Source organism: Oratosquilla oratoria, chromosome 5 (genome assembly GCF_046742065.1).
Source record: "Oratosquilla oratoria isolate Oo_2021 chromosome 5, ASM4674206v1, whole genome shotgun sequence".
In the NCBI taxonomy this organism is placed as follows: Eukaryota; Metazoa; Arthropoda; class Malacostraca; order Stomatopoda; family Squillidae; genus Oratosquilla; species Oratosquilla oratoria.
Genome location: NC_134781.1, coordinates 8,664,068 through 8,684,229, shown reverse-complemented (window position 1 = coordinate 8,684,229; position 20,162 = coordinate 8,664,068). Strand labels below are relative to the sequence as shown.

Genomic DNA, 20,162 nt, shown 5'->3' with positions numbered 1-20,162 from the left:
CAGTAGTCGTCTAGGAGCTAAGAGCTTTACAAGCGTAGTAAAATTCTTAAGTTCAATTAAACTGTTCTAGCAACAGTTGGGGCATGCGCTTTCCATTTGAGTGTAGACTATTAGTGAAAGAGAGTCTATAGGCGGCGGCACACAAGGCATTTCTCGCTAGCATGCTACTTGCTTTTGCTACATACTTTGATTTTTTACCCAAAGTGAATATCATGCTACTGACTCTTGCTGCTGGGAAAAGTGGATAACTTACTAGGAAGAACCAACGGGAAGTTTTGCTAGTTACTTGGATGCTCAAATGAGCCACCATTCCTGGAGTTTATATACAAAACATGAGTAGAATTGATCGTGCATATTACTGTTTATGCGTCTTTCTTTCTTTCTTTCTTTTTCTTTATTTTTCTCTATCTTTGATTGTCCCCACCCGGTGTATTGGATGTGCGGTATAATTTGTGCAGTAGTATGTAGCCGATACTTTAGGGACTATATAGAGCACCCCTGCGGACCAGAGCCACACATTATTTTGTCTATGTTAGAAGATATTTCTACTCATAGAGAAATTATACTACTTTATTGTACTGCAACTTTCCCTCCGTTATGCTGCCCCTCCTCTTAATACTGTCCTGTACTACTTCTTTGAGTACATATGCCTCTGTTCCCTGTGGTAGGGGAAAGAAAGAATACTGCCATCAAGTCTTCCTACTAAGGTCGTAAAGGCGGCTAAAATGGAACAGAGTGGTGGGACTAGGCATCCTACTCTCTGTAACCCTTAGGGGTACATTCCTGCGAGAAATCAAGGCGGCAAAAGGGGGTCTGGGAGGATTTTTTTAAACAGAACTCTAAGGTTTGGGTCTTTTAATGTGCGTGGGTGTAGTACAGATGAGAGTAAAAGGGAAGAGATAGGCATTTTGTTTGTGAGATGGAAGATGGATGTGTTGGCGTTAAGTGAATAAGTTCAAAAGAGGCGTGATTTTGAGTTTGGGAGTGTAGTGGGAGGGTGTCGGGAGTGAAGAGAGGACTAGGGAGGGAAGGGGTGGCTCTACTAGAGAGTGAGGAGATAGGTAAGCGTGTGATGGAGTGGAAGAATTCTTTTTTTCAAGATTAATGTGGATGAAGGTGAAACTGAGAAGGAAGATGTGGGTCTTTGTAATCGTATATGGGCCTGGCAGTGAGAAGAGTATCGAGGCTCAAAGGGAGGCTTTCTGGATAGATTTAAATGAGTGCTTAGAGAGTTTTGGGATGAATGTCAATGTCGTGGTATTGGAAGTTGATAGGTTCAGGCATTTGGAATCGCACGAGGCAGGAAAGGGAGGGATGCTGGTGGAAGTAAATTGTACACTAAGAAAAACAATTAATCCAATGGAGGATTTAAAAGTTTCACGGGAAATAGGCATTTGGGAATGAATGCAAAGAGGAGACTATATGAAGAGGAGATTGTGCCGACGGCACTGTATTGGGCAGAGGTTTGGCATTTAAGAAAGGCAGAGAGGAAAAGTTTAGATGAGAAGTATGGTAGTAGCTCAAGGCTAGATAGAGTGAGAAACGAGGTGAGAAGGAAAGCTAAGGTGGAAAAGGAAATGACATATAAGGCTGGTGAAAGAGTATTGGGACGGTTTGGACACACGGAAAGAATGAGTGAAGAAAATCTAGTAAAAGAGGTGCGGAAAGCAGAAGTGGATGGAGTGAACTTGAGGGGACGACCGAGGATAAAATAGATGGACGATGTGAAAGGGGCGTTGAGAAAGAAGGGAATGCCTGTTGAGGAAGAATGGGAGTAGGCAGGATATAGGGGTGAGTAGAGAATGGGTTGTGTATATATGATGCTGTGATGCAAAGAAGGGAGGAGTTGGGGTTGGGGATAGTAATTTATGAATGATATTTTGATATAGCCCGAAGAGATTTATCCCATTATTTTGTTTTTCTGTATGAGGGGACGGAGAGGGGGGGTGGGGTGTCGTCGATTAAGTGAAGCGGCCTTGCTGTGGATGTGCTGTATCTTGCTGCGTAGCCTCTGACTCTGACCTGTCATTCATGAGGAGCTAAGATGAGAGAGAGAGAAAATATGGTGGATGGGAGTATAATGGGTGAGAGTGGGTACTTTCTTTCTGACTTGGCTACCTCACTTGTAAGGGGAAAAGGCCCTTGGTATATAGATAGATATTTAACTTTCACTATATTCTTATTAAAGCGTTAAAAGCCATATGAAAGTGGTGTTCTTATTTCATATGACTACCGCAGTAATAGACTTGGTTGCAAACATAACAGGAAAATACTTGGCGGGAAACTTTGTTATTGTTTTTGTTAGCCACTGGTCAAAAAGTCATCATCAGAACATTCCCTGCTTGAAGGATACGTAAGAGTTTGCTAGCAAAGCAAGTACCAAAAAATCGAGTTGCATGTTAGCGAGAAATGCCTAATGTACTGCCATCTTAACAAAGTTAAAGATATCAGAAGACAAAACGTTGTGTAGTGTTGTATTCTAAATTGCGACTACAACATTGATGGAAAATTATAAACTGCGGTAAACTTAAGGCCATATAACCAAAGAAGATTACGCCTAAGCTGGTCAATACATTGTTCACGCACAGGCCCATATAACGGAACTGATGAGCGTGCTTAGGTACGCTTACAACTGCGTCACTAGATGACATACGTTTCTATAATTGGAACTATTTACATATATATACCCATGTCTAATATACAGTTTTAATATCAAACTACCTTAAGATTGATTATATATATATACATATATATATATATATATATATATATATATATATATATATATATATATATATATATATATATATATATACTCTAGTGAGCATTATGTGTGTAAATGATGTATGGCTGTTATTAACGAAATCTTATGTAAAATTGTGAGTGCTATGGTAATCTGTTTGTGTTGATAAATGAGGGAGACTGTTTATAGAAATTCTGTGGTCGTTGCGAAGAGTGCGTAATAATAATCATGCACTGGTTGCATGTATGTACGTAAGTATGTATTCACCTTGGTCTTGGTCTTCGGATCACGTGCTGGACTCGTGACCGACAGCTATTTCCCTCCCGAAAGAGAGTTCAGAGCTCGTATGACCGATCTATGGGTAATACTGTAACCTTACACGCACACACACAACATCCCGCCCACGAGAGTTGAAGTAACGACTCGAAGCGCAGCGAAACTGAAACTATTTCAGCCCTGGGCAGGATTCGAACCCGGACTACCGTAGTGACAGTTTAGGACTCTACCAACTACGCCACCGAGTCGTGTGGGAGCATGTTTACCTAGTTGTATTTTGGGGGAGAAGAGCTATGCTCGTTGGACCCCGCAGTTGTATCTTTCCGCATACAGTTCTTTCTTAAAGTCGTGTGTGTGTGTGTGTGTGTGTGTGTGTGTGTGTGAATTCACTTGGTCTTTGGATCACGTGTTGGACTCGTGATCGACAGCTATTTCCCTCCTGGAAGAGAGCTCAGACCTTGTAGGTCCGATCTATGGGTAATGCTATGACCTTGCACACACACACACACCCACCTCCCCGCCCACGAGAGTCAGAGTACGACCCGAGGCACAGCGATACCGAAATAATTTCGGCCCTGGGCAGGATTCGAACTGGCTACTGGGAGCACTTCTGCTTCCCAGTTCAGCGCTCTACCAACTGTGCCACCGAGTGTGTGTGTGTTTGTGTGTGTGTGTGTGTGTGTGTGTGTGTTCACCTTGGTCTTTGGATCACGTGTTGGACTTGTGTGTGTGTGTGAGTGTGTGTGTCACCTTGGTCTTTGGATCACGTGTTGGACTCGTGATCGACAGCTATTTCCCTCCCTGAAGAGAGCTCAGAGCTCGTATGACCGATCTATGGGTAATGCTATGACCTTATACGCACACATACCCAACTCCCCGCCCATGAGAGTTGGAATAACGACTCGAAACGCAGCGATACTGAAATAATTTCAGCCCTGGGCATGATTCGAACCAGGTACCGCCGGCACCACCGTACTGACAGTCTGAGACTCTACCAACCGCGCCACCGAGTGTGTGTGTGTGTGTGTGTGTGTGTGTGTGTGTGTGTGCATTTACCTAGTTGTATTTTATGGGAAGGGGAGCTATGCTCGTGGTGTGTGTGTGTGTGTGTGTGTGTGTTTACCTAGTTGTATTTTGCAGGAGAAGAGCTATGCTCGTAATGACCTGCAGTTGTATCTTTCCTCATCCAGTTCTTTCTTAAAATCATGTATAGTTTTAGCACTCACTGTTTTCTCTTTCAATCTATTCCAGGTATCTATTACTCTGTGTGGAAAGCTGCTCTTTTTCAGATCTCTTCTGTAACTGTCCTTCTTAAGTTTCTTCTCGTGTCCTCTTGTGTTTCTTCCGTCCCATAGTAGATCATCCCTATCAAGGATTTCCATCCCTTTCATAATTCTGTAGATGGTTATCAAATCGCCTCTTTCTCTTCTTTGCTCCAGTTAGTAAATTTAGTTTGCTCAATCTTTGTTCGTATGTCAACTTGCTAAGTGTTGGTGCCATCTTTGCCAATGCTCTTTGAATTCTTTCTAGTTTCTTTATGTTTTTTCTTTATTGTACTGGGTGTCCATAGTGACGCTGCATATTCTAATTTTGGTCTTATCAGTGCAACTAGTATTCTCTTTACCATTTCCTCGTCCATGTAGTCAGAGGCCACTTTCAATGATCTTATTGAATTGTAGGTTTCTCCAACTATTTTGTTTACATGTTTGTCTGTTGTCATGTCGTTTGATATAATTATTCCTAGGTCTCTTTCTGAATTTACTTTTGTAACTTCCTTTGTTCCAATTTTGTATTGACCGGATACTCTATTTTCACTTTTTCCAAATCCCATTATACTACATTTCTTAATGTTGAAATTAACTTCGTTCTTTTTACTCCATTTCCAGACTTTGTCCAGGTCTTCTTGAAAAGATTTGCAATTTTCTTTACTCACTCTCTTCAATAGTTTCGCATCATCTACAAAGAAGTTTATATATCATTCAATTCCTTCATCCATGTCGTTTATATAAACAGCAAACATTATCGGAGCCAACACAGAGACTTGGGGGGCTCCACTTATCATGTTTACCCAATTTGAGCTCTTTTCTCTAAGTACCACTCTCACTTTCCTTCCTTTCAAGAAGTATTTCATCCATTCTAATCATTTTCCCTGTATCCCACCTATTGTTTCAATTTTTCTTAGCATTTTTTTTTAGGTCCAGGAAGGCAGTGTGTGTATTCATCTCAGATCTGCTGCAGTCTCTGTCGAGACAGCCAGACACCACCCTGCGGCAGTGAGCTCAGAGCTCATTATTTGTCGATCTCTGGGTAGGTCTGAGACCACTCACACACCACACCGGGACAGCAAAGTCACAACTCCTTGACTAACGTCCCGTACCTACTCACTGCTAGGTGAACAGGGGTTACACGTGAAAGGAGACAAACCCAACTTATCTCCGCCCGGCCGGGGAATCGAACCCCGGTTCTCTGGCTTGTGAGGCCAGTGCTTTACCAATCCGCCACCGAGCCGTGTGTGTGTGTGTGTGTGTGTGTGTGTGTGTGTGTGTGTGTGTGTGCGTGTGTGTGTGTGTGTGTGTGTGTATATATATATATATATATATATATATATATATATATATATATATATATATATATATATGTATATATATATATTTGTAGGTATGGTATGCGTGGCTCAACAGTAGCATCGAAGAGAGTAGGATAAATAGCACTTTGAATATTGTCTGTTGGTCGGGTGGAGAGATAGAATTACTACTGAACGAAACAAGAAAAAAATAGATGATGCTCAACGAATATTCTAGAGGAATGGATGTCTGAAGAATATGGGAAGTGTCATCAGCATATGTATGATTCCCCATCATGATTTTGGATCACGCGCGTTGGACTTGTGATTGACAGCTATTACTCTCCCAGATGAGAGCTCAGAGTTCGTATAAGGCTCGATCTATGGATAATGCGGGAAGTTTGTTATAGTTCTCGTTAGTCGGTAGCCAAAAAGTCACCAGCAAAACATTTTCTGTGTGACAGATACGCAAGAGGTTGCTAGCAAAGCAAGTACCAAGAAGTGAGTAGCATGCAAGTGAGAAATGCCTAATGTGTCACCACATTAATAAAACCTCAGCCAAGTATTTTCCTGCTATGCTTACAAACGAGTCTATCCCTGATAAAAAATAACACCGATTTATTTCACATTGTTTTAAGACTTGAATAAGTGTATAGTGATAGTTAAAGATTGGGAATAAAAATACACATATAAACAGTAATATACATGTTCAATTCTATTCATATTGTACATATGAACCCCAGGGATGGTGGCTCATTTGAACATTCAAGGGAGTAGCAAAACTTGCCGTTGGTTCCCCAGCGTGCTATCCGCTTTTCCCAGCAGCAAGAGTCAGCACCATGCTACTCACTTTAGATACCAAAAATCAGAGTGAGTAGCAAAATGTAGTATGCCAGCGAGAAATGTCCAATACCTTTTGGTACATCCCTGGGTGTCAAATTGGTATCAAATCTGAACTTGAAAAGGCCACCTGACAACTTTGTCTTTTACGAGTCAAGAAATTATTAATTATTTTCCTCTACTTTTTTATAATAATAGATGAAATATTTTTGTGATATTACATTTTAATGTTCTTATTTCTGCATAATTTGTCAGGTGAATTATATAAAACTTGTTTATTATCAAGTTTATGACTTTGTCATGACTTATGATTGGTGACTAAAACAGACTGATGTAAACATTGTGCAATGTATTCATGTGCATGTTGTTGTGAAGTTGATTCTAGTTAACCGAAGACTGGATTGAGTTAGACAACACCAGTAATATGGCCCCTAACAAAAGGAAAGGTAAGTATAAGAATGTTGGAGAGACGTCATTTGCATAATTTTGGTGGAGGGAATTATTTTTATCTTCTGCAAGGCATGAAAAATGTAGTAAAGTGTTTCCTTTTTAAGATGTGTATTTAATTAAATATCCTACCCGGAACATACTGGGGAATGTTATACAATAAAAGTGAAATAGCAGTTTTTATGTTTTTTTTTTTTTGTAACTTCAAAAAATTTTGACATGAAAAAATTCCAAATATTATTATATTTGCATGTGACTACAGTCATTAAAATTCCAAGTTTGGTTTAACCCTTTAATTCTTGTTGCATATTATCAAAAGACCTTTTCATAACAAACAAAATGCTTTTTATAAAATTTGAATAGCGTGAGAAATAAGGGAGATACGACATTCTGAAGTTTGATTCTCATTTTTTGGCTTAATCGACTAAAACAAAAGGTGAGAATTAAGTAGACATACACAGGTAGCACAGGTATAGATTTTGAAGAAAAAAAATACACATAAACTCCAAAGACTAAGCCACTGGTCCAATTTTAATGAAATTTGGAATTCATGGGTCAACAAATCGCCTGGGCATGTTAAAAAAGAATGTGGAACATCTGCATCATACCTAGTTTGCATTTCCACGGCAATGATTAAGCTGTCAATAATAATCATCCATAAAATCCAAACTTCTGGTCCAATTTAAATGCATCTTGGTATAATTTTAGTTGTGCATACCTACACAATATAGCATTAGAAAATTAAATATTAAGTTTGTGAATTATAATACATGAACATAATAAGGCGATTTTCTTGGCAGAAATAGATAACAAAAAAAAAAATTGATACAAGCACGTCTACAAATTAACAAAACTGCTAGGATACGGTATGGACGCCATGCTGTCGTCTATCCAGTCCAGTCACTGTCAGTTAGACAGTTTCACATCGTGGACTGGGTGTTCTCCAACTCCAGATGACATTAATAAGTGCTGTCACAAAGACAATAGGGCTTCCTTGGACTTTATGAGAGAACACGGGGTTCTGCCTTTGTTAATTGCCTGAGGTACAATAATATTAGGCCATCAGCATCTGTGATGACATGTAGGTTAGGTTAGGTAGGTTAAATTATGTTAGAAGAGACAAATTTATAATCCTTTAATTTCTTCAACCTCAGCATCTATCAAAACAAACATGGCATATCATTCAACCCCCACAACTTGGTTCATTAATAAATCTGTTTTAGCAGCTTTTTTGTTACTGATTTCTGCCAAGATAGCATATTACATTGATATCTTATAATTTACAAAATTAATAATTTTGTATTGCTATATTGTGTAGATGTGCACAACTAAAAATTTACCACTAATTTTTTACTAACACAGATCATGTTGCCATGTGTAATTCAATAAGATGGGTGTGTTATGTTTAGGGTTCTGTAAACTATTTTTCTTAATGTTCTATAGGGATGAATGTAGGTTCAGTGTGCAGGTGTCCATTTGGGGTAGTTTTGATGCATCCTGTTATATCAGTCTTTATTCTGTATTTTTTGTAAGTTGTTTATATTTGTCTTGCTGATTGTTGGGAACCATGCTGTGAAAGCATAGTTTAGGGTGGTTCTTATGAAGTGTTTGAAGATTGTTAATCGAGTTTCTTTCGATTGTCTAAAGTCCATGTTTGTAATGGATTTTAGTAGGCTTATTTTCTTGTCAGTGTTTACTCTTTAATCTTTGACATTTGGGCTGAAGATGTTATGAGTATCAAATGTGAGGTCTAGAATATTATTATTATTATTATTATTATTATGTGCGTCTGGGGTATTGGTTGCTTGTTATTGTGGCAAAGTAGCATGCAGTCGATACTTTAGGGTCTATATGGGGCGCCCCTACGGACCAGAGCCACACATCATTTTGTCTATGATAGAAGAATTTCTGTTCATAGAGAAATGATGACACTTTTATACTACGACTGTCCCTCCGTTATGCTGTCCCCCAACCCCTTGTTGCTGTCCTGTACCATTTCTCTGAGTATTCTCTTTCTGATTGGGGGAATTCCCTGTGGTGGGGGAAAAGAATACTGCCACCAAGTTTTCCCACTTGGATCGTAAGAGGCGAGAAGAAAGGGACGGGGAGAGGGACTAGGCATCCTTCTCCCTGTAGCCCCAAGGGGCAAATTCCTAAAAATCAAAGGAAAGGCATAAGGGGTGCTGGAGGGCCTCGGGCCAGCACCCTAAGGTTTGGGTCTTTTAATGTGCGTGGATGTGGTACAGATGAGAGTAAAAGGGAAGAGATAGGTAGTATGTTTGTGAGAAGAAAGTTGGATGTGTTGGCCTTGAGTGAAACTAAGTTGAAAGGGAAGGGTGAGTGTAAGTTTGGGAGTGTAAGTGGGAGGTTATCAGGAGTGAAGAGAGGGCGAGGAAGGGAAGGGGTGGCTACTCTAGTAAGTGAGGAGATAGGTAAAGGGGTAGTGGAGTGGAAGGAGGTTTCCTCAAGGATAATGTGGATGAAGGTGAAACTGGGAAAGGAGATGTGGGTCTTTGTAAGTGCATATGGGCCGGGCAGTGAGAAGAACATGGAAGAAAGGGAGGCCTTTTGGATAGATTTAAATGAGTGCATAGAGGGTTTAGGAAGAAATGTCAATGTAATAGTACTGGGAGACCTTAATGCTAGGGTGGGAAATGGTCCAATCGATGGAGTGGTTGGGAAGTGTGGAGTTCCAGGAAAGAATCGTAGTGGAGAGTTGATGGTGGAAATGTGTCTAGAAAGAGAGTTGATGATAGCAAATACAGTGTTTCGGAAGAAAGTCAAGCATAAGTACACATGGGAGAGGGTGGTGGAGGGAAGGGTGGTAGATAGAGCGCTAATGGATTATGTAGTGGTAAATAGGATTATGATAGGAAGAGTTAAGGATGTACATGTGCTAAGGGGAGAGGGTGGGGGAATATCAGATCATTTTTTGGTGGAAGGTAAGCTGAGAGTGGAGGATAGATGGAGAAGGAGGAAAGGGACAAAAGGTAGGGAGGTTCTTAGAGTGAACTCCTTGAATGAAAAGGAAAAGGAGAAGGAGTACGAAAAGAAGCTGAAGGAGGAGTGGGAGGGAGTAAAGGATAGAGCAGAGATGGGTGTGGAGGAGGAATGGGGATGGTTCAAGGAGGGAGTCTTAAAGTGTGCAAGGATGGTGTGTGGAACAAGAAGGACAGGGGGAAATAGAAGAAAGGGTAGTGAATGGTGGGATGAGGAAACAAAGAAGGCTGTAGAAGAGAAGAAGCGAGCATTCACAGATTGGTTACAAAAGAGGACAGGGGAGTCATATGAGACGTACAAAGAAAAGAAAAGAGAAGTAAAGCAAAAGGTAAAGGAGGCAAAGAGGAGAGCAGATGTGAAATGGGGTAGGAGTATGACAGAAAATTTTGAAAGTAATAAAAAGATGTTTTGGAAAGAAATTAAGAGAGGAAGAGGAGGCGAATCAAGTAGGGAAGAAAAGGTAAAAGGTACAGATGGAGAGTTGATAATGGAAGAGATGGCAGTGAGGGGAAGATGGGCAGAATATTTTAGGGAGTTGCTGAATGTGAAGGAGGATAGGGAAGGAAAGATAGCTGCAGTGGGAAATGCGAAGAAAATGAGAGTGATGAGTGAGGAGAATGGAGGAGAAATAAGGAAGGATGAGGTGAAGGCAGCTGTAAAGATGATGAAAGCAGGTAAGGCACCTGGTCTGGATGGATGTCATGCAGAATGTCTGAAAAAGGGAGGTGCAGTGATGGTGGACTGGTTGGTGAGGTTATTTAATGTTTGCTGGAGAGAGGGTAGAGTACCGGAGGACTGGAGTAGTGCCTGTATAGTTCCTCTTTACAAGGGAAAAGGGGACAAGTGTGAATGTAGTAATTTCAGAGGGATTAGCCTGTTGAGTGTAGTAGGGAAGGCTTATGGGAGGATCTTAATTGAGAGGATTAGGAGAGGAACAGAGGGAGTAATTGGTGAGGAACAGTGTGGATTTAGGACGGGTAGAGGTTGTGTAGATCAGATCTTTGTGGTAAGACAGATATGTGAGAAAGCTATAGGAAGGGGAAGGATGTTTTTTGGGCTTTCATGGATCTGGAAAAGGCTTATGATAGGGTAGACAGAAAGGCACTGTGGGAGGTTATGCAGATTTATGGGATAGGAGGAAAGCTTTTGGGAGCTGTCAAGAGTTTTTATGAGAGTAGTAGAGCATGTGTTAGGATTAGAAATGGAGAGAGTGAGTGGTTTGAAGTAAAGGTGGGACTTCGTCAAGGATGCGTTATGTCGCCCTGGCTGTTCAACTTATACATGGATGGGGTGGTGCGAGAGGTGAATGCTAGGGTAGTGAGTCAGGGATTGGAGATGGTTAAAGAAAATGGAGAAAAGTGGGAGGTGAGCCAGCTGTTGTTTGCGGACGACACTGCGCTTGTGGCAGGGTCAGAGGAGGGATTGAGGAAGCTGGTGGCAGAGTTTGGGAGAGTATGTGATAGAAGAAAGCTAAAGATAAATGTGGGTAAAAGTAAGGTGATGAGATGTACAAGGGGTGAAAGTGGCAGTAGACTGGAAGTGAACATTAAGGGAGAGCGACTGGAGGAAGTGGATAGTTTTAGATACTTGGGTGCAAGTGTAGCAGGAAAAGGTGGAGTGAAGGTGGAGGTAGAATGTAGATTGAGAGAAGCGAGTAAATGCCTTGGTGGTTTAAAGAGTGTAATGAGGAATAGACATTTGGGAATGGATGCGAAGAGGAGACTGTATGAAGGAGTGATTGTGCCAACAGCACTGTATGGGGCAGAAACATGGAACATAAGAGAAGAAGAGAGAAGGAGTTTGAATGTGTTTGAGATGAGGTGTCTGAGAAGTATGGTGGGGGTTACTAGGCTAGATAGAGTGAGAAATGAGGAGGTGAGGAGGAGAACAGGGGTGAAAAAGGATTTGGGAGATAGGGTTGATGAAAGAATATTAGGATGGTTTGGACACATGGAAAGAATGAGTGAAGAAAGACTAGTAAAAGAGGTATGGAAGGCAGATGTGGAGGGAGTGAACATGAGGGGACGTCCTAGGATGAGGTGGATGGATGGGGTGAAGGGGGCTTTGGGGAAGAGGGGAATGTCTGTTGAGGAAGGAAGGGAGAGGACGGATGACAGAGGTGAGTGGAGAATGGTTGTATATGGATGATGTTGTGACTGCATGAGGAGGAATGGGCGGGGAAGTGGGGGGTGGGGTAGTATGTGTGAGTAAATTTTGATGCAGCCCGAAGGGATTTCTCCCCGTCCTCGCCTTATATGCAAAGGGGGACGGAGAGGGGGGGTCGCCGATTAAATGAAGCGGCCTCGCTGTGGATGTACTGTGTCTTGCGACACTGCTTCTGACCCAGGGCGGTGGGCAGGGTGCAGGGATGACCCGTCATCCAGGAGGTGCTCAGATGAGAGGAAGGGTGGGAGGGGTGTGGAGTGTATTTAGGGATGAAATGGGTGGGAGTGTTTTTATGCCTTTCCCTTTTTGGCTACCTCCCTTGGAAGGGGGAAAATGCCTTGGTATATGTATGTATGTATTATTATTATTATTATTATTGTATTTTTTTTTTTTTTTTTCTCATGGAAAGGTTTGGTAATTTAGTTTTACTGTGGGGTACTGGGTTACTGGGTAACAGCTGAAAGAAAAATGGAATTTAGCTATATTATTTATTCGACAAAAAATGTGGTACGAATTTCCTCTGATTGTCACTCAGTGGTGTTTTTTTTTTTTTTTTTTTTTTTTTTTGTGCCAATTACCAATGCCTCTGTCCTTGGAGACAAAATCATGCTCAGGAAGTAGAGTCACAGAGGTGGTTAGCGATTTAAGGAGAACAACAGAAAGGAGGGATAGTAGAAGTTAGAAAGTTTTATTATTATTATTGTTTGGGTGAAGATTAGTCTATGATTAAAAAAGGAAGCAGAGAATCATCTCAATTGCCCATTTTCAAAATCCACCAACGCCCTCACCTCCGTCTGTCTGAAGGTGCATCCCTGAGGAAATATGGGACAGATTTTTGTGGGTTACATGTAATTGTTGCCTCGGGTTTACTAAAAACGATTGCATGATTTAAGAAGTATAAGATTTAAGACTTATATATCCTACAGGAAGATATGAAATCTTACTGAAGCTTATTTTAGTCCTAACTCAAAGGCCTTTTATGGATTTTTTCATAAAAATAGATCTCTCATGTTAATATTTTATATAAATAATTTTTCTTATGGTATTATTTTTATGTAAAACCACTGAGTAAGTTTACCACTGATGACCTAATCATTACCCCGTAAGAGAATACAGTACAGTATACTACCCATAGATCAGTGATGGGTGCCTCTTTATAGTAGTCCTGCAAGTTGGACAGCAAAGAGATTAATCTGTCCATTTTTAAAACACATCAACCCCCTTACCTCTGTCTGGAAGGGAAGTCCTCTTGGAACATTGGTCAAATTTTAATGAGCCATACATAATTGTTTCCTTGATCTTGACTAAGTGGGAAACTTGTCAGTAGTCCATGGGCCCACCCTCAGATCTCTTGGGATGAAACATTGGAATGTTGTCTGTGTTATATTAGTGTGGTACTATTTCTGTCACCAATTGAATGTAGTGTGAGGAAGGGAGCAGTCTAAGATTGTCAGTTCTTCATGTGTGAAAAAGTAAGAAACAAAGTAAGTTGACAGAGATAGATCTTGGGCCCAGTATGGAGACTGAGTGTCAACCCCTCAGGGCTGCACCTCATGATGGAAGTGAGGAGCTTGATATGTAATGAAAATGGGCAGCTTCACTGTCCAACTTGCAGGACCACCACATAAAGGTACCTGTCATTGGTTCCTGGATGTCTTTTCTAATGTCATAGCTTCTTATAACACCCTTTAATAATTTTTTTATTTTTTTCATCAGGGCCTTCTTTATCCAAAGAAGAATTACGTATGTTAACAGTTGGTGAGATTGTTAAGGAACTCATCAAAGCTCATCAAGATGGAAAAGATGTCAATTTGAATCACCTGAAAACCCGTATATCATCCAAATATGGCTTGGCTTCCTCTCCAAGACTTGTTGATATCATTGCTGCAGTTCCTCCTCAACATAAAAAAACTCTTCTTCCAAAACTAAGAGCAAAACCAATTCGCACAGCATCTGGGGTGAGTTAATTATTCTTACCTACTTTGGAATGTTGCAACATAGAAAGATTTGATCATTCATATTTGCCAAGTGGTTAGTTTAATGATTTTGTTCTGGTTTCTGTCAAACAATCTTCACCTACAAGAAAGTTTTGTAGTAGAATGTTAAAAGATCTATTATGATTTACTCTTTCTAGTTTTGTAAGGCATTTTATTGGATGAAGTACTTTTTTAACTAGAGAAAGGATATTTTTAAATGTCAATACCGGTATGTTGCTAGATTATATATTTCATAAACTACCATAGAAGAATTTATAGTATTGAATTTTTTTTTTCATTATATTCAGTATTATAAATTACTTTTAGGGGGATTTTGAAAATTAGAATGTTATGAAACTCAACATTTATCATAAAATTTTGTACATGATTTTTAGTTTTATTTACAATTTGTATATTTGGTGTAGATAGTTCAGAACCTGCATTTTTCCAACAGATTGCTGTTGTAGCTGTTATGTGTAAACCTCATCGCTGCCCCCACATCAACATGACTGGAAATATATGTGTGTATTGCCCTGGTGGCCCAGACTCTGACTTTGAATATTCTACCCAGTCATACACAGGATATGAACCAACATCAATGCGTGCTATTAGGGCACGCTATAATCCTTTCCTTCAGACAAGACATAGAGTTGAACAGGTGGATATCTGTATTGGTATTCTGTAGACGTACTGAATGACTTAGAGTGACTGATGATCTATACATGTTCCTGCTGCTTATGAAGGGTAGACTTTAGAAAGGATAATCTCTACTGCTCATTTCCAAGGCCATAAAGGAAATGAATTATTTTTTAAGTCACATACATTGTGTGTTGTGTTACCACCACTAGGTATGCCATGGTAGTTTGTCCCTTGGGATAGTATGCTCAATGCTACTGAAGTTCCTTGTTGTATTGTTCAATAACTTTTATATTGAAATAATGGGTTATCCCTTTACAAAGACAATAATAAGGTGTACCTTCAATTGGAGTCCCTGACTATGATGCAGATGCAGTTTCCTCTTTCCATCCTCACTACAATAAAGTAGGGCACTACACTGATGCCTGGCCTCCTACATTTACTCTAGCTGGAGACAAAAACAGACCCAGGCCCTTGTACTTGCTCAACTTGCACAAAACAGATTACCTGAATACAGTAGCAGTCAAAGTGGCTCACCTCAAGTGCTCTTATGTCTAATGCCAAAATAATAGAACTACGCACACTCTCTTCACCAGACATGCCAGTACTACAAGGGGCTCACCACCATGGTATGCCATACTAATAGCATATCTAGTGGGAGTTTCATGCAGTATTATATAGTGCTTGACATTGAGTCACCAAGCATATATTTATGACTAAACCAGTACCCCATCCTGAAAGAATCTTGGGAAAACAATGAAGTTTGTTCTAGCATACGGCCATTATTAACTCGGATATGGTAAAGGATTCATTGATTTTGTAATCTTATATGAAATGCAGTTATAAAAAAAATTGGTTTAATGGTTGTGAAATATTAGCTTTCCTATTATGGAGAGATTTGTTTATCTATTTCATCTTCAATCAAAGACCTATATGATCTACAATAGTTTCTGTGAAACAGTGAGATTGATTAAACTATGTAGATGACTTCTTGTAGAGAATTATTTTTTTCTAAAGGAATTTTTTCTTTGAGCTCTGTACATAGAGCAGAGTAGTTTTGATATAAGCATGAATGTACTTTCATTTCATTCTATATTAAATTAATATTTTTTTTTTATGGTTGGACACAGCTAAAGCAGTTAGGACATAATGTAGACAAAGTTGAATTCATTGTGATGGGAGGAACCTTCATGTCGCTTCCTGAAGACTATCGAGACTATTTCATCCGCAACCTACATGATGCTCTCTCTGGACACAAGTCTACATGTGTGGAAGAAGCTGTCAAATACTCGGAAAAAAGTCTCACCAAATGCATTGGTTAGTTTGTTTTGATTTTATTTTGGAATGTAATTTAGGTCAGTGTTTTGTTACTTTTAACTTGTATGATGTTGGATTTCACTGATTTATGATGCCACTATACATAAGTTAGAATATATATTTATATATATGTGGCTCTGGTCTGTAGGGGTGCCTCATATAGACCCTAAAGTATCAGCTGCATGCTACTGAGCAGCTTTTAACCTCCACAATAACATGCAGCCAATACCCCAGACGGGCAACATTTAGATAGGACAAATTAAAAGAGCAATCAACCTATATGTACAGTACAAAACAAGCAAAGAAATGACTTGGAATAACAGCGCTAAATAATTTGAGGAAACCATAGAAGGAGACTATATTCTCATGAGGGAAATGAACCTCCCAGAAATATAGCACTGGCATGTACTCTCAGATTTGGGATTTTTTAGAATGTGTCCTAGCTGTTCATCCTAGAATTGCAAGATAATATGGCCAAGAAGGATGTTACAAAGCACATATTTTTTCAGATAGAGTAATAGATAAATAGAACAGATTACAAGCAGAAGTAGAATTCTCTTAGTGTATGTTTAGATCAGATTAATTTACTGGAGACCCACACTGTACAAAGTGAATTAATGAATATATTAGAATCAGATAATTACAAATACAAGCCTACAATAATAATAATTGTTGCCTCAAGTTTCACTGGGAAAAACCTGCAGCCCCATAGTGGCTGGTAATGGTCTTCAGGTTCTCCCACAGATTTCTTTGGGAAGAAATTTTGGACTGTTCTATGTGTTGTGTCGATGTGTAAAAGTAATTGTGTCACTGACTAAAAGTAGCAGGAAGAGGGGAACAATCATTAGTTGTCAGCTCTTCATGTGTTAAAAGGTGTAAGAAATACAGTTGAAATTAATAGAAATCCTGGGCCCACTCCAGAGAATGAGTTTCAGATCTTCAGGGCTGCACTTCTTGATAGAAGTGAAAGGGTTGACAGGGTTTGAAAATGGGCAGGTGTGCAGTCCTTCATACGGGACCACCACAAGACATTGCATGTCATTGGTCCTTAACAGCATATATGTATGTAATAGTAAACACACAGTTGCCAGACTGTGTATGAGTTGTGGAATTGAATTAACAAAAGGAATAGTACAAGAGCATTAAATCGCATATTTGTATTTCCAGGTATCACAATAGAAACAAGACCAGATTATTGTCTCAAGCGCCATTTGTCAGACATGTTGAAGTATGGCTGCACAAGGTTAGAAATTGGTGTCCAGTCTGTTTATGAAGATGTGGCAAGAGATACAAATAGGTTAGTAGAACTTAAATTATCTGGTAACCACTCACATTATCTATTTTCCTTGCTTTTAGTCTCTCCTCATTTGGATTATCAACCAGGTTGAGAATCAGTTGGTTGCTGGTCTTTGTATTCTCTCAATCTTGCTAGTATCTTTCACTCTGTATGGGGACCATATCACTAACATATACTACAGGGATGACCCTTCATCCTCCAGGAGCTAAGTTGAGAGTGAGGAAAGAGTGATGGGTGGGAGTGGTACATGTTTTTTGACTTCGCTACCTCCTTTATAAGGGGGGAAATGCCCCTGGTACATGGATAGCTAGATAGATCATCTATGTAGCTGTAGTATGTAGTGAAAAGTCACTTTTATTGTTCTGCAACAGTCATATGTCCCTCTCACAATCTTTGTGTGTGTATTTACATAGTTGTATTAAATGGGAAAGGAGCTATGCTCATAGTGACCTGTCTTTATATCTTTCACCATCAAGTTTATTCTTAAATTCTTGAATAGTCTTTGCACATACTGTTGCCTTATCCAATTTATTCCAGATATCCACCACTCTGTGTGGGAAGCTATTCTTTTTCAGATCTCTTCTATAACTATCCTTTTTGAGTTTTTCATGTCCTCTTTTTTTCTCTTGTCCCACTTTATTAAATCATCTCTATCTAGGACTTCCATTCCTTTCATAATTCTGTAAATAGTAAGTAGATCTCATCTTTCTCTTCTTTGTTCCATAGTTGGTAGTTCCAATTTGGACAATCTCTGTTCGTATGTCAATTTGGAGAGTGTTGGTGCCATCCTTTTTATTGCTCTTTGTATTCTTTCTAATTTCTTTATATTCTTTTTAGTACTGGGTGTCCATAGTGTTGCAGCATACTCCAATTTTGGTCTTATCAGTGTAACTAATATTTTCTTGACCATTTCCTCATCCAAATAGTCAAAAGCCACTTTCATCGACCTTAGTAAGTTGAAGGTTTCTCCGACTATTTTATTGATATGTTTGTCTGGTGACATGTCTTTGCTGATAATTACTCCTAGGTCCCTTTCTGAGCTCACTTTTTTTACTTCACCAATTTTATAATTCCTCAATATTCTATTTTTACTTTTTCCAAACTCCATTATACTACATTTCTTGATGTTAAAGTTCACTTCCCACTTTTGACTCCATTTCCAGATTTTATCTAGGTCTTTCTGTAGTGATTCACAATCTTCCTCTGTACTTACTTTCTTTAGTATTTTTGCATCATCTGCAAAGAAGTTCATATAACATTCCACACCTTCATCCATGTCATTTATATATATGGCAAACATGATTGGAGCCAATACCGAACCTTGCAGGACACCACTTATCATTTCTTCCCAGGTCGAGTATTTGTCTCTAATTACTACCCTCATTTTTCTCCCAGTCAAGAAGTCTTCCATCCATTCCAATAATTTTCCTTTAATGCCACCTATTGATTCCATTTTTCTTCTTAGTTTTTTATGGATTTTGTGCATGCTGGGCATGTGTAGGCCTGGGTTGGTTTAGATGTCACCAACTATAAGAAGGTGTAGGAGGCACCTAAGTACTGACCCCCTCATGAAAAAAAAAAAAAAAACAGTGAAGCCAGGCTGGAAGGAAGTGTAAGAGTGATAGAAAGTGAGTTTTTAGACCTGTTCTGGAAACCAGGGACTGACTTCTTGAGGCTGCATTTCTGGGTGGAGACAGTTTGCTCCATTGATGTCTCAGTTAGCAATGGCATAATTCCACTTGCTTGCTGTTGTCACCCATAGAGCTAATGGCACTGTTAGAAAGTCTCCTACAGGCCAACAAATCTACTCTCATAGATAAATGCTAAGCCAGTTTTTAACTATTACTATATCTCATTTGTGCACTCCTCAAATCCCTCCTTTACCACTCCTCAAACTCTTACTCCTTCTTTTGTCATGTTCCTGTGGTGGGCTTTGGGGATAAAAAATTCCATCACTCTGTTCCTGTTCATGTCATAAAAGATGACTAAATAAGGCAGAGCAAAGGGATTGGGAATGCTTCTTTATGTATTTTCCTCACATGAGTCAAAGCTTGCTTTGATTTGACCACCCCTCTTACAAGGAGGAAAAAGGCCATTGGTACATACATTTATATCAGGAAATGTTTTAATGTAACATATTTATTAGTAAATTGTATACACGTTTGTGGTTAAAGATTGATGCTGTTAAGAAGACTTAACTAGAATTTTTTTCCAGAGGTCATACTGTTCGTGCTGTGTGTGAAAGCTTCCAGTATTCAAAGGATGCAGGATTCAAGGTGGTCACTCACATGATGCCAGACTTACCTAATGTTGATTATGAAAGAGACGTTCTTCAGTTTATCGTAAGATCCTCATTTCTTTTTTTTTTTTTTAATCTGATACTTGATACTTACAGTTTGGGTATTGGCTGCATGTAACACTGCTCAGTAACATGCAGCTGATACTTTAGGGTTTGTATGGGGCACCCCTACAGACCAGAGCCTCACATAATTTTGTCTGTGGTAGAGGAAATCTCTATTCATAAAGAAATGATGATACTTTATACTGCAACTGTCCCTCCATTATGCTGTTCCCCCATTCTTCTTACTATCCTGTCCCACGTCTCTGAAAATTCATTTTCTTATTTTGCCAAACCTGTGGTGGGGGAAAAGAATACTGCCATCAAGTCTCCCCACTTGAGTCATAAAAGGCAACAAAAATGGGATGGGGATAGGGCTTGGCATCCTTCTCCCTGTAGCCCCAAAAGGGACATTCCTAAAAAAGCAAAAGGCATGAGAGGGTCTGAGATGAGTTTTCCAACCAGAACCCTAAAGTTGGGTCTTTTAATATGTGTGAATGTGATACAAATGAGAGTAAAAGGGAAGAGATAGGCAGTATGTTTGTGAGAAGAAAGATTGATGT

At 39.6% G+C, this 20,162-nt stretch overlaps 1 protein-coding gene across 1 annotated transcript in view; it reads left to right on the top strand.

Annotated features, from left to right (window-relative positions):
• Window positions 1-6,711: 6,711 nt before the first annotated feature.
• The window catches only part of Elp3 (elongator complex protein 3), a 32,532-nt gene continuing 19,081 nt past the window's right edge, over window positions 6,712-20,162 (top strand). The window contains exons 1-6 of the mRNA XM_076184897.1: window positions 6,712-6,868; window positions 13,752-13,993; window positions 14,466-14,669; window positions 15,778-15,964; window positions 17,132-17,261; window positions 19,477-19,603. Of these exons, the coding sequence (XP_076041012.1) occupies window positions 6,847-6,868; window positions 13,752-13,993; window positions 14,466-14,669; window positions 15,778-15,964; window positions 17,132-17,261; window positions 19,477-19,603 (912 nt within the window). The 5' untranslated portion in view covers window positions 6,712-6,846. The remainder of the gene's footprint in view (window positions 6,869-13,751; window positions 13,994-14,465; window positions 14,670-15,777; window positions 15,965-17,131; window positions 17,262-19,476; window positions 19,604-20,162) is intronic.